Raw genomic sequence first — 14,022 nt, forward strand, 5'->3', positions numbered from 1 at the left:
TGCTGCGGTGCTCCGCTGAAATGGAGACCGTTTCCTGGGCCCAGCCCTAAAGTACTTAAGCGAGTCCTTTCTTCCGACCAATTCCGGAAAATCCCCAAGTGACAGTCCGCCGGAGAAGGTTCATCACGACTCTTCCAGGATGTAAAAAGTCCACTCAAGATCCGTCCTCGAGTCCTTCCCGATCTTCATCGCTGGTAAAAATGTGTCCAAAGGTAAAAAAAAAAAAAAAAAAAAGGCAAACATGATCGAGGGCCGACTCGCCCCATTATTAAGCCCCACTTTATTTCATTGGACACTCATGACCTTTACTATTTCATAAAAGGAAACCAAAAGGTAACCCTCAAACTCTGACGAATATATTCTCAAAATACCCATCTAACGTGGGCGTCGGAGAGGCTCTCGATCAACCAACCTGAAAGCCCTGCTTGCAAGTCGTGGAGCGACGGTCGGACACAAAAAAGAAGGACTCGAGAATCCTTCGTGATAGGGACAGGATTCCGATCGGAGCTTTTTTTTCCGCATCAATTAGAGTGGGAACATTAATTTGGGCTTAGGCAAAACAATGTTTGGCCCCATGGAGTAATTGAAAGATAACAAAATCGCAGAAAACATGTTGGCATTATAGAACGATGTTCATATGTTATCTATATATGTATGAATTGATGTAAGGCAAATCCTTAACTCCGTATTTGACTATTCCGATATAAAATTCAAAGAGTTCGGTCCACCTCTCTATATCAAGGGCGAGGAGTCTCCCAGACGTTCACTGTGTTCGGCCGGTCATTATGCAAGATAAAAAAAGTGATCTCTACCGGTCGAAATATCGGATATCGGACCACCAGTTGTCTGAACCTCCGATGTGAGGACCTGACCAGAGAATATACACACCTTGCTCCTTGAGAGCGCGTACAGTTGCCCCCCTTGACAATGGATCGATTGAAGGGAATCATCGTCTCTTGGGTCGACCGAAACCGAAATTCCAATTAGAAACCCAACTCAAGATGGGCTGCTGGTAATCCGCGATGCCTACATTCATGTGCTCGTCCATCAAGCAAATGTTGTTCCCCGACTCGTCCACTGCCGCATCTACAATCCTGTCCGGCTGTAAAAAGCTTTGCATGCGAAAGGTAGGTTTCTTCGCCCTATGATCTACTATGAACCAACTAAATAGTTGCTCTTTGGTATCAAAGACGAATCCCCACGAACAGATCGTTCAACTACACCATTGCAGCTTTTCCTACGATTCCGATCTACGCATCAATAGCACGTTGCAGCATCCCCGTTGACGGGTCTCAAAACTCTTACTCCAGTATCCTTTCCTGGGTCATTCGATGGAGCGCTAGAGAAAACCTCGTTATTCGAGTTCATACACAGAGCCTTGGAATTGACAGGCCGACTAGAAGACTGAAGTCTCTCCGAAACCCAATCGCCTGAATATTCCCTAGTTACCGAATTGAACAGTCCAATGTTCTTCGATGTTGATATCAGGATGTTCTGCGAATCATACCAAAGAATATCATGAACGCGGCTGTTGTTGTCGTGACGTATCGGAGGATACTCCACCATATTCCAGCCGTTGTATGTATGCACCATGTTGCCATGGGCAACACGGAAGCCCCCGATTGGGCTAGCACGAATTATATTCCCCTTTTCCGAGGCAGCTGGGCTCGTCACAAACGCAGAAAACTCCCGTCCAAATTCCCCCCTTACTGCCGCTCGGAGATGGCCCTCGAGGCCATAATATTCAGCTTCTTCATAGACCAAATCCTTCGGTATGCTATCTGGGATGTGAAGACGTCTGGTGCGGTGGAGATTTAGGAGGATACCAAAGCACACGGTAAATTCTATAATAATCTCAAAATAATCAAATCTAAATTTAAATCATAGGTAATAATAATACTCTAAGTCACAACTGACTATTGAATATCACAAGAAAGAAAAAATATTTACCATATTTTTCGACTGACTATTTTCCTTCCCGTATTCAATTCAAGTTTCTAAGTAAAATTAACAATAATTTTCTTTCTCGGCCCACTAATATCATTATGGGCCTCATCAGTTGGGCTTCGATCTGTCGATATGGCTGTATCCTAACCAGGAAACGTCGTCGTTTTCCCTTAAAAGGCGAACCGGATGCGGCCGGCCCCGGCTGCTCCGGTGGAACTATGAACAATTGATTGATTACGAGAGGGAAAACTCTGCATCTCTGAGATCTGCGAAGACGAAGATTGAAGACGACGCGTTGAGTCTCGTCTCGAATCCGCCCGCTCTCTGATCTGACTCGACTTCCGGCAATGGTTAGTGTCATCTCTCTGTTCATGAATTCTTCTTCCCGCCTGTGGCTCAAAGTTCCGTTCAAATGTTCGAGCTGTTCCGTCTCGTTTTCGCTTCATGTTGATAGCATTTCCTTGAGAATGTAACGGCAAAGTAGTTAGGCGTCTGATTTTGAGTTGAAAAGTGCCGAAAATCATGGAAGTTGAGATGCCTAGGCCTTTCAAATTTCGAAACTGCTTCCAAGTTGCTGTAGAATTACGAGATGGCGCTGCGTTGATCGTGATCTGATTCGTATTGGTAATTCTGAGCTTGGAAGATGCAAACGGTTGATCAGATCGTCTTGATCTCGTAGTGCTTTGATTCGTCGATCCGAGAAATGTGTGTCGTGATGCATTGTCGGCTTAGTTCGAAAGTAAGAGTCATTCGGCTGCGCATGATTGTGTTGCCTTTCTGCTTTTCTTGCAGATTCACTTCGTGCTTCTGATAAGTAGGCAGGGGAAAGTCAGGTTGACGAAATGGTATTCACCCTATTCCCAGAAGGAGCGTACCAAGGTACGTGTTGATGTTTCATCAATTGAGGAACAATATAATGCATCATGTGTGTGATTTGGGGTGACAAGACAATACTTCGTGTGTGCGTTTTAAGGAGAAAGATAATGGTTACCATTACTTCTATTAGCTCGTATAGATTAGGGGATGATTAGTTCAATAATTCAGTTGATATGAGATTATGATTATGAGTTGCTGGCTATCATCGAATGCGTGTTGTTTCACCGAGGGTACCTTTTCCTTTTAACTGATTACTTACTTGCATTGGCGAGTAATCTTCAGCTCATTTGGCCTAATGAGATTTCCTCAGTGGTCGTTCACGTTCTTGATATGCTTGGTGCTATTGGTTTTCAATGTTTTGTGGTGCTGCTTCTACATTGTCTGATTAGCTAATCATGGATTGTTATGCTTGAAACGAAAAGGTCATTCGGGAGCTTAGTGGTTTAATACTTACTCGAGGCCCCAAGCTTTGCAATTTTGTGGAATGGAGGGGATTGAAAGTTGTTTATAGAAGGTAAGATGGGACTCCACTGTTTTTTACTGGTGTGTTTGTCATTCATCTTCATAGAAGAGGCAATTACTTCTCATATCCAAGTATTTCTTGGAATCTTATGATTTTCACTACTCATCTTCTTCAATCATTAACATCTGCAGATATGCCAGCCTATACTTCTGCATGTGCATTGACCAGGATGACAATGAACTCGAGGTCCTCGAAATTATCCACCTCTTTGTTGAGATATTAGACCGCTACTTTGGAAGTGTGAGTTTTTCATGAGATAGCCATTAGCATTTCTGGTTACTTTGGTATCTGTTGCCCCCAGTTATTTCTACACAATACGCCAATTAATAATCTAATTTTGTCTCGGTTACAGGTTTGTGAGCTGGACTTGATCTTTAATTTCCATAAGGTACTTGAATCTAATTCACTGAAATGTTTCTTTCATGTTCCCAATGCGACGGTGTATAGTAGCTGGACATGTTTTTCCAAGAGTTGGCTGCAATGGTGTCCTGTAGCTGTTGAGACGTATCTTTAGTCCCGTACTGGCTCAGAAACTATTGACAACATTATTCGATTTCGATCATCCTGAACTAAGATCCCTTGCAATGCAAGGTTTAGTTGAATTTCCATCTGGTGCATCCTCGGTTGCCTCTTTCTTTTGAGTTTCAAATGATTCCTGACCCCAAAACCTGGAAATTTACAGGCTTATTACATATTGGATGAGCTATTGCTTGCTGGTGAACTCCAGGAGACAAGCAAGAAGACAGTTGGACGGCTTATCGCTGGACAAGTATGGACCATTCCCTTTTAAACATTAACAACATTATGAGACCAGGCGTACTAATAAATCTTGTCTGTATTGCAGGATGCGCTCGTGGAAACAGCTAAAGAGGAGGCTAATTCGATAAGCAATATGATTGCTCAGGCCACCAAATAGGAGAATTGAACCACCTGGAATCTCAATTTCATTTGTATTACTGATCTTGAGTCTTTTTGATTTGTATGTACTTGTATGTTCGATGACTGACAATTCAATTCTTATTGTATGTCAGCATTTATTATTTTTGTTACAGTGGTTGGAAGCAGATGGTTCTTTTTTTAATCGTTGTTTCTCTTGTAGAATTTTTATTGATCTTTCTAAACATCTGTTCAAGAATTATAGAGAGGTATGGCTTTACAATTATAGAATTTTAACTAAACAGATAACCGAACTGCAGTTATTTCCCAATCAATCGGAACTACATGCAACACGGAAGTTCTCAGAAAACTTCCCAAATTGCAGTGTATAAATTATGGACATGGCCAATGTCTGTGATGACATGCCGAAGCAGAAACAAAAGCGCCATCATCCAACAACGATCTGCTAAGACCCGAGCTCCGTTAATCTCTGCCTAATAGCATGAACAAGGCCCAGCTCGCCTTTAGAAGCCAAGCCCTCAACCAACATCTGCCTGACCTTGATGTACGGTATAAAGCCTCGATTAGTCATCCGCATCACGACCTTTGCAGCCAAGATGGGCTCCTTGCCCTCTAAGCAAGCTTCTGCAGCGATCTCATACACTTCAAACCCGACCGAGCATTCCTCCTTTTCCAAGAACCCAATCATATCGACACCTTTCCTGACTTCCCTGCTAGCCTTCAGCGCAGCTGCCACTTTCTCCACTGTCCCCTGCCTCGGCGTTAGCCCGGCCTTCACCATCTTCTTCAGCATCTCCAAGGCAGCAGAACACCTCCTAGCATCACACATCCTGCCGATTATCATCCCATAAGTGTCTGAATCGGGGATACACCCAGCCCCACCCATGCCCTTTAAGACCTTCATGGCCTCATCCAACCGATCAGCCGAGCTCAGAGACGATATGACATAATTGCACGTGCCAGTATCAGGACTATACCCGATCGACTTCATACCCAACATGATCTCAGCAACGGAACGAGAATCCCTGCAGTGCTTCAACCACGCTGCAGAGAGTAACACGCTTGCCTCGGGAAACGGGCTGCATCCCGAACGAAGGGAGCGTTGAACAATGGCGAGGGAGAGCGGGAAAGGGTTAGGACTTTGGAGGGTGTGGGAGAGGAGGCAGGAGTAGGCGGCCCGGTTTCGAGAGCGAGGTCTGAGAGGGATAAAAGCCTGCAGTATTTCATCGATGATATGGATCCGGGAGCTGTCAGGGAATTCTGCTAGAAACGAGAATAGGTTCGGGTTCGGGAAATGATCCCCGGCGAAGTTGAGAAGGTCGGGAATTTGCTGGTAGCTTCTGGTTCGGACTGTGACCGCCAATGCTTGCTGAAGATCTTGAAGCGAAGTGATGGAACAGCCCGAACAAGAGAACTTTCGGATGAAGAAGCGATCAGAAGGAACGGACCTTCCGAGTTTCAGTACCCGGCTGAACATCTGCTCCGTTGTTTTACAATTCAATGAGGAAATTCATCGAACAGGTTGTGCTCGTCGGAGCTGCAAGAGCAGGTACAACCACGACGAAAAGCTGAAATGCATCAGAGGATTGACGGGATCGCTCCATTGAAGAACAAGACGATCACCTTCACGAGCAATGTCAACTTGAACTTGAAGAGTTGATTTGAAGAGGATGACGCCTTCCTGCGCAGAGAGACAAAAGGCCCTGCCGTTATCTCAGACAGCTTCACGAACAGAGTCGGTGGATGTTCGCCGTCTTCTTCTAGCAGTTAAACCCTGTCTGTGGGGCCCCTGTTGACTTCAGAGAACTGACGGTTGGTGATCTCACGTGACCCGATCATATTAGTTGTTCATGTCGACCGTCCATTGAAGGTCGCTATCGCTGGCTGAATAAATGTGAATTTACCTCGAGTTAATAATTTATACCTCTCATGAACCTTCCATGGCTTGGAAAATAGCATTTTTCGATATGATTCCATCCAATGAAGAAGTCCAGAGAATGCATACCGACCCGATCAGACTGCTTCAATTAATAATTTATGTCAATCAACCTCTCATGAGCCATCCATGACTTGGAAAGTAGCATTTTTTGGTATGATTCCATCCGATGAAGAAGTCCCGAGAATGCATATCGATCAGACCACTCCAATAGTCTCGAAACTTTCCGCAAGTGAGTTCGAAACCTAAAAAATTTGACAATTCGAAAAGCTCAAAACAGTGCTAGAAGTTTACCCTGCCAACATATGAATGCGAGTGAATTTTCAGCATTACGAGTCAGGAGCCCATCCGAGGTTTCGGTACCCTATGCTTACGAGGAATTAGATACTCTTCGTGCAACAGAGACCACGAAATATTCTCATCACGACAACATGGCTGAATCTGTAAAATCGAGTGAGCCGAATATTAGCTGGGCCGAGGCTGATTGGTCCAGCTAAAGAGGCCCACCAAACCTCGACCACAAAAAGCCGCGCCATTTTGTTAACCGAAGCCGAGTGATTACGATTATGTGCGGCAGAAAAAGCCTGTCCAAGGGGAGCGCTGCGAGTACGTTAAAATATCTCGCGGGCTATTTCCTACTCGCGCTGCTGACCCCTCTGATCATCGTGCTCCTGCCCCAGTTTTCTTTGCTTTCTGGGCGGATCGCAGCGCGGTGGGCTTCGATGCAGTCCTCCACCGTCTTCTTCGCCGCCAAGCCTCTCTCTTCTCCCGCCCCGCCTGTCCGCGTGAGAGCGGTGTTCACGAACCCCACCACCGATCAAAACTCCATGGCCGCCGCTTCCGGCCCCAAGTGGGCTCAGAAGACCATCAAGCTGCCGCCCCTGAGGCGCGGCTGCCACCTCGTCACTTCGAAGGTATCGTAACAGCTCAACGCCTCCTCGTATTGATGATTCATTGTATCACTATGTGTTCTTATTTGATCGGAGCCTTCAGTGAATTTGCTCTGTTCGTCGCGAGCTCAATTTGAGCTTCTTTCTTACTTAAAGTCCCATTTTTTAAGTTTCCGACAATTCTCAGCTCTGTCGGTTTACCTGTCGGTCGGAGGTTCCGTACCCCGTTCTTGACACTGCCTGAATACCGCTGCTTACAGTGGAGAAATAATTGAAGAAAATGTCTGCAGTCACTTGTCGTCATGGGACGGATTTCTGCTGGAGCTGCCATTGTCAGCTAAATGGCGTAGTTTCATGGTATTAGAGCCATTGTTGTGCCCTCAGTTGTCGAGGAGTCTTGCCGAGTCAGAACAATTTGTCTTAAAGAAAAATGCCGTAAAATTCATCATGTTGAATGAATTTGATAGAGAAATGCTACTATGGGGTTGCACTCTGAAGCAGTTGTTCTTCGTGCCGCATATTGCTTTTTTTTTTTTGCATAATTTGAACCGCATTTGACGTGTTTCCTGGGCTATGTTGATCAGATAGTAAAGGAAATTGGAGAAGACTTGTCGGAGTTCAAGTGTGGGCTTGCACATCTGTTTCGTGAGTCTTTTGCTCTCGTTCAAGTGCTCTTTTGTGTATCATTTTACACTTAGGTTTTATTGACTGTTCAATTCTCCATGCTCCAGTCCATCACACAAGCGCTTCGCTCACTATCAATGAGAATTACGATTCAGATGTTAGGGATGATACAGAGACATTCCTCAACAAGATAGTCCCAGAGGTTAGATTTCTTTCAAATTCTTATTACTTATGGCAAGGCTCAATGCATTTTGGTGGTTGATGGATTGATTTATCCAATGACTGATTGTGTTTTCTCAGGGGAGATCTGCACCTTGGAAGCATACCCTTGAAGGTGAGAATTTTTGCTCCTACTCCTGAGCAATATTGTGATGAATCCAACTTCCATCTTCAGCTAATAACTCTTGTTTTCTTTTATTTCCTATTTGAAACTTTGGTAGCACTATTTGGGATGTCTAAATATTTATGGCATTTGCAAGAGTTAAGCTATTGACACAAGGTCAAGGTGGATAGCAATCTTGTAGAAACTTCATGCTTTCTGTTGAAACAGAGAGATAATCTTGTTATAATAAATTGGAGAAACTGCAAGTGCAAGACCAGGTGTGCCATGAAGGTATATGAACAGAACAAAGTCAAGTCATATGAGTTGGTATATTCATATGGTGTTTCCATTTCATTTTTCTTCCATTTCTTCCTACAAAATGAGTACTTAGTAGTCTACCAATTCATTGAAAAGAGACCCGTTATTTTGCCACTTGTGATGACAAAGAGAATCTCAACCCTTTGTAGTAAGATGCTGTGATTTGGAAGAATTCACGTCTTTTTTTCATTTTATCCAACTAAAATTGCAGTCTTTGGTGCATGTAGAATTTCATACCCCTTGTCATTCCTAGACACTTTTAACTGTTATTATGACAACTCCCGCTTGCCTTTGGATGTTAGCTAATGTTGAGTTTGGACCGTTTTAATTTCAGGCCCTGATGACATGCCAGCTCATATAAAATCTTCGATGTTTGGCTGCTCGCTCACGTACGATAGCTTCTGCTAGTAGTTATCATAAATATCTGTAGCCTTTTGGTTTAGCAAAATGATGAACCCTGTGTATCTTACAGGATCCCAATTACAGATGGGAAGCTCAACATGGGCACTTGGCAGGTATAAGGAGATAATGCAATTTCTTAATTTACAGATTCTTGGCTCTCATGAATTAGCCCTTTATGCTTCAAGAGATCATTGCACAATAAACGGTTTATACACGAACCTTTTAGTTGGGAAATTATGTATCTTAACAACTCGGGCCATAAGAGTTATTATTGTCCCTGAATTTATATACTCTGATTGATAGATTTGAACCAAATTGAAGAAAATATTTGGGTTCATAAGACTGTTTTTCGCCTTACAATAAGTGTATATGTGTGCACGTCCTACCTCATTTTTTCTTCAAATTGACCTTCGCCTCCCAAGGAACCGTACAGTTGCGAGATACTGACTTGAGCTGATCTGACTCCATGTAGGGAATATGGCTTTGTGAGCATCGGGATGTTGCTACATCACGAACTGTGGTGGTCACCATGAATGGAATATGACATGCGGATCATGGGAGGTGCTTCTGGCTGATTAACAGTTTCGTGAGGCAATAGCTTATGAAGCCGATTATATCTCGATATATATGTATGTCAACAGAAAGTTAAGCAAGATGCTTCATGGAATATGGCTCAACTCCAACCGGGGTGTCTCCATTTGCTTGCTTATAGTGTTAGATTTTCATAAACTGAAGGGATGGATGAAACTGCAACTATCTTGATTCTCATGCATGTACTTGTCGCTGTCTGCAATGCAGTCATTCTCCCTTTTCTTATGTTTCTCCAATGCAGTTCAGTTTCCTTGACACTGATGCTCGTGCAACCATACCAGTTCGTCATACAATACCTGTATAAGCACATTAGTATCTGGACATAGCGCTAGCCCCTATACTTTCATGTCAACTGAATATCTGATCATGAAAAGCTGTCGATGGAAGTGGTGGCAAGTGGCTGCACAGAAATGAGAAATTCCCCAAGGAAGTCTGGAATCACGACCTTCACCTAAGAGATGCAGTATAATAAGATCAGATTCATTCCTCCATCTAGCTTCTAATGCAAAAGGAAACATATCCTCAAGCACATTCCTTGACCAGAAAAATTTGTCCAGCGTTTGCCCCAAGACCACAGACATAGTAAGAAAGGGGGGAAGAAGAGAGACAAAGGGTTAAATACAGGTTAGATTTTGCCTCACCAATCAACTGATAACCCCCAAAAGACCAGAATATTAACAACCCAAAAGAAACAAGGAACATATTTTTTTATATGAACATATTGACTAGAGGCTACCATCTCTCTTGCTCTCGATCTCGACCACAACCTACCATCAGCAATTCCATGTGGATCGGCCTTTGCCTTCTCGCAAGCTTCTTCCTCTCCGATACTCAATCTCTGCGTCGGACATGGATGACTCGAGATGGTATCTTCGGCTGTTTCTGGAAGATTTCATTTTTGAGAATACATCTTCCTCTTCGTCTTCAGTCTGGACATGGATTCCAGGTGTGCTTGAACCTGAGACTTTCCCTGGTTGCCTCCATGGCTTAAGGTCTGGGACATTGAATCGCACAAAGAACAATCAATAACGGAAAGGATTTATTTCTGCGAGTATAGACATAAACAAGACTAAGCATCTGTGTATTCTATATCAGCATCCTTCCCACTTTTTCAGACACTTTTCGAATGCAAAACTATCAGAATATCAACTTTGTCGGCATCCAACAATAGAGGGAAATAAGTGAATTTCTTGGACTATAAAGAACAAGAAGCAGAAGAATGGACCTTGAAGACAGTCCTATTTTATCTAACAAAAAAAGTGAAATGGTATAGTCATTGTTACTCTCCATGACAGGAGTCTTTTCTGTTCCAAGACTCAAAATTGATTTCAAAAATGAAAACTCAGCGGCTTGAAGAACGAAAAAATTGGAAACATAAAGAGTTGTAACAATTACCTTTGTGATCATCATTGGAAGGAGGAACAGAATCAAGGCTTTTCGAAGAAACCAAACTCACAGGCTGCTTCTCTGCCTTTTCTCCTGCGCCAACCAGAGAATGTCCCCGACACTCTTCTTCTTCCAAGGGTGGGTTATTGTTAGAAGTAAAAGGTCTCATAGTGAAAGAATCCTCTGCAGCCACATTAGCAATTTCCACATACTGAGGGGTCGTGATGATCTCGTCGGCACTAAACCCGAAAGAAGCTCTATAAGCTTCTATTTCGTCTGGGTCTTGCTTGGGACTCTTGTTCTGGACCTGCCTGCTCTGGTTGCTCGTATAGACAATGTCGGAGTCCTTGGAAACACTTAACCTCCCACCAGTATGGGGAAATGGTGGGTTGTGATCCAAGTAGAATTCGGCAAAAGTGGCAGGGCAGAAGAAGTTTGTGTCATGGGACCCTCTGGTGGGACCATTACCGCTGTGTCCATATAACCTGCCTGAACCAGTTCTAGAAGACTTGTCACTCTGCGGAGAGGCAGCAGGATCCCAGTTAGGTGGGAAGTCACGCTCGGGGAAAGACGAAGATAAGCCATCGCCTGAGGCCCTTGAGATCGGTGATATGAGGCTGCTCGCAGGGCTTCCAGGGTAGAGTGAGTACGCTGAGTGGAGATCATTCGATGCCATATAATTGGTCTTATCAGCACCTTTGAGGTCCTTCGAAGAGGTTAGGAACTGAGCAAAGGGGACGTCCGGGGAAGAAGGGGTGGTCAAGTGGGCCAATTCAGGTGGTGGAGTGAAGGGTGCAGTGGAGGGCTCAGTGGTGAAAGTTGAGAAGACGGGAGGGGAGACAAGTTGGGTCTCATGTGCATATGGGCCTGTCGCAAACATTGTCGATGAAGGTCCGCCAGGTGAGTTGGCTGATAACGATAGGAAATTATTGGGAGACTGAGCAGTAGAAGGGAGAGCAGAGTGTGTGAAGGAAGCTGGTGAAGAGGGTGGTGCAAAGATGGATGGAGCAAGTGTCTGGCCCTGGTTGTGCCCATTGGGCAACCCACCTGCCTGAGGTCCATTTCTTTGGGGAACGGCAGCACTTCCATCGGGAAGTCGCGATGCGGGAACAATGCGCTTTCCGCCTTTCTGTGAACCGAAACAGGAGAAGGCGCCCCAACAGCCTCCCCATCTCTTTCGCTGTCAATGCCATTAACCAAATTAAGCTCCATGCTCTTAATATACCTCAACTAACATAATAAGGAATTAATTATAAATGAGAAAGAAACAGCCAATGCATGTCCGGGAATTCATATATTTATGTGTATATGCATGTTCCTCCCAGATCTTCCTAACTTTGAGAATCAATTGAAATGTCTTTCATATTTAAAAAGTGCAAATTCTCACTAACCCCAGGGTAATCAAGTGACTAAGTTCAAAAATTCCTATTTGACCAACTACAGGGTACTCCATCAATGTCCAGGCCACTGACAAGTAGTCGCAGATTGGAGCAACCACATTGCTGGTACGAATGATAACTTCCGTATATCGTGCACAATAAATCATGGAGAGAGCCTAAGTTTCTGATTTCCGGTCAGAGACTCCAATTTTTGCAACTTAGTCTTTACATTTCACTCTAGAAACTTGGACTTGATCACCATTTCACTTCAGGAGAACCACGAAGTAATTATGCCACTAAATATCTAAGCACCAGTGTAACCGGTTCTCTCCAATCCCATTATACAAAGATTGTTCACTAGTATTCACTCTGCCGAATTACATTACTTGACTTAACGTAGAATGCCATCAAACACTTGATTTCTGATATGCATGAAAAATCATATCTTCGGGCAGCCCATATGGTTCTCGGTTTTACATTATTTCACCCTGAACCCGAAGCAAAGATATCTTACTCTCATTTGAGTCAGATCCCTAGCACATGAAACTGAAGCTGAAGCATAATGTTTGCATTTATTTTGGGTTAAAAGGACCAGTTCCAATGATTTGCATTTCGTAGAGAACCAATTTGCATGGAAGATGAGGTATAACAGAAGCCTATACGATCTTTCGATTACTTTCCATACTCAGTCTAATGGCTGAAGTCGAAGACCAGATCTGACCCAAAATATAAAACCTTAGCCCCTATGCCAAAAAAGAAAAGGACAGAGACTAGCCCCTGAAAGCAATTCAGATCTGACCCAGTTAGCAGATAGTGGTTGAAATGTCAAGCAAAAACCCACAAAGGGCAAAGCAAATGAGCGAAACCCAACTCATGGAAACTGAGAGAGAAAACGACTGAAAGCAAAGCTCACCAGCTCCTGCCTCTGCTGCTGGGGGAATCTATTCTGCTCAGATCCCATTGCCCGCCACTCAGCTCCAACAAGCACGACTTGGGAAGATGAAAGCTCCTCCCTTTTTATCCTCTTTCAAGAAAAGGAAAGAAATTTAAGCCGCTGGCTGCTGCAAATCAAACACCATAAAGCCTTTTCCTTTCGGGCAAAAATTCACACCCAAGAAGATCTCTGCTTGAGCAGAGGCTGACAGCATGGGAAATTTTTTTTTGGGGGGGGGGGGGGGGGAGAAGATGATGCCTATGCTTCTAAATCTACTCTGCTTCTGCTGCTTCTTCTTCTCCTTCTCCTCCTTCTCCTTCTACCACTAATGCTGCTACTGCTACTGTATTTGTATGGAGTTTTGCATTGAATGAGATGCATTTATATTAGTGAAGAAAATAAAGAAATGTTTTGGGAGGGGGGGGAGAGAGGTATATTTTTTGCTTCAGGAGGACAAGGAAAGACAAAAGGGAAAAGGATTGAAGTGTGAGAGCGATTGAAAAAGAAAAAGAGACGGATAGAAAAGAGAGATATAGATAGATCTACACTTTTTTCTTTTTGTATACATATACATATATATTTCTTTTCCTATTATTGTCTATTTATTTATTATTATTTGCTTTTTCTATGATAACAATAAATATTCATAAATTTCAATAAATATTGGAAATAATTTTTTTCCAACGGAGTTATGATTAGATGCAAAGTCCTAGTTTTACAAGTCAGTCAGTCAGAAAACATGAAAAAACACCTTCTTGTTGGCAACCATAACGCACGCAAGACCGACCGAGTTAATGTCACATAATAATGTACTAAAGTACGTCTCTTTCATGAGAAACTAATATAATGAAATCTTAATAAATTCAACGATCTTATGGAATTAGTCGTAAACGAATTTTCAGAATTTCGATTTGACTCTTCTTTTTTTTTTTTTTTTGTGGCGGGATTTTCGTGAGTCCAAATAATATAATTGAAGTATATTTAATGCAAGGGTGGG

The 14,022-nt window shown here is 43.3% G+C and overlaps 4 protein-coding genes across 5 annotated transcripts; 2 read left to right on the forward strand and 2 right to left on the reverse strand.

Annotated features, from left to right (window-relative positions):
• The first annotated feature begins 2,130 nt into the window (after positions 1-2,130).
• Positions 2,131-4,425, forward strand: LOC116213242 (AP-1 complex subunit sigma-2-like). Its single transcript, XM_031548110.1, has 7 exons — positions 2,131-2,297; positions 2,740-2,826; positions 3,246-3,337; positions 3,478-3,586; positions 3,699-3,734; positions 4,029-4,115; positions 4,191-4,425. Exons 1-7 carry the CDS (start codon positions 2,295-2,297, stop codon positions 4,260-4,262), a joined length of 486 nt encoding a protein of 161 aa, XP_031403970.1. The 5' UTR covers positions 2,131-2,294; the 3' UTR covers positions 4,263-4,425.
• Positions 4,426-4,520: 95 nt separating this feature from the next.
• LOC116213240 (pentatricopeptide repeat-containing protein At1g06270) lies at positions 4,521-6,135 on the reverse strand. Its single transcript, XM_031548108.1, has one exon. The coding sequence runs from the start codon at positions 5,718-5,720 to the stop codon at positions 4,689-4,691; it is 1,032 nt and encodes a 343-aa protein (XP_031403968.1). The 5' UTR covers positions 5,721-6,135; the 3' UTR covers positions 4,521-4,688.
• A 595-nt stretch (positions 6,136-6,730) lies between these two features.
• On the forward strand, positions 6,731-9,555 carry LOC116213241 (UPF0047 protein C4A8.02c). The gene is made up of 7 exons (XM_031548109.1): positions 6,731-7,093; positions 7,654-7,714; positions 7,801-7,895; positions 7,994-8,027; positions 8,668-8,722; positions 8,806-8,848; positions 9,208-9,555. Exons 1-7 carry the CDS (start codon positions 6,746-6,748, stop codon positions 9,277-9,279), a joined length of 708 nt encoding a protein of 235 aa, XP_031403969.1. The 5' UTR covers positions 6,731-6,745; the 3' UTR covers positions 9,280-9,555.
• A 73-nt stretch (positions 9,556-9,628) lies between these two features.
• Positions 9,629-13,511, reverse strand: LOC116213239 (uncharacterized protein At1g76660-like). 2 transcript variants are annotated; one of them, XM_031548107.1, is made up of 4 exons: positions 13,005-13,511; positions 10,722-11,892; positions 10,098-10,320; positions 9,629-9,777 (listed from the first exon to the last, which is right to left on the reverse strand). In XM_031548107.1, exons 1-3 carry the CDS (start codon positions 13,050-13,052, stop codon positions 10,100-10,102), a joined length of 1,440 nt encoding a protein of 479 aa, XP_031403967.1. In that variant the 5' UTR covers positions 13,053-13,511; the 3' UTR covers positions 9,629-9,777; positions 10,098-10,099. The 2 variants fall into 2 exon arrangements, with proteins under 2 accessions (XP_031403967.1, XP_031403966.1); XM_031548106.1 differs by lacking the exon at positions 9,629-9,777 and having other exon boundaries at positions 9,791-10,320; positions 13,005-13,510.
• Positions 13,512-14,022: the final 511 nt, after the last annotated feature.

The sequence above is a fragment of the Punica granatum genome, chromosome 7 (assembly GCF_007655135.1).
Source record: "Punica granatum isolate Tunisia-2019 chromosome 7, ASM765513v2, whole genome shotgun sequence".
Classification (NCBI taxonomy): domain Eukaryota; kingdom Viridiplantae; phylum Streptophyta; class Magnoliopsida; order Myrtales; family Lythraceae; genus Punica; species Punica granatum.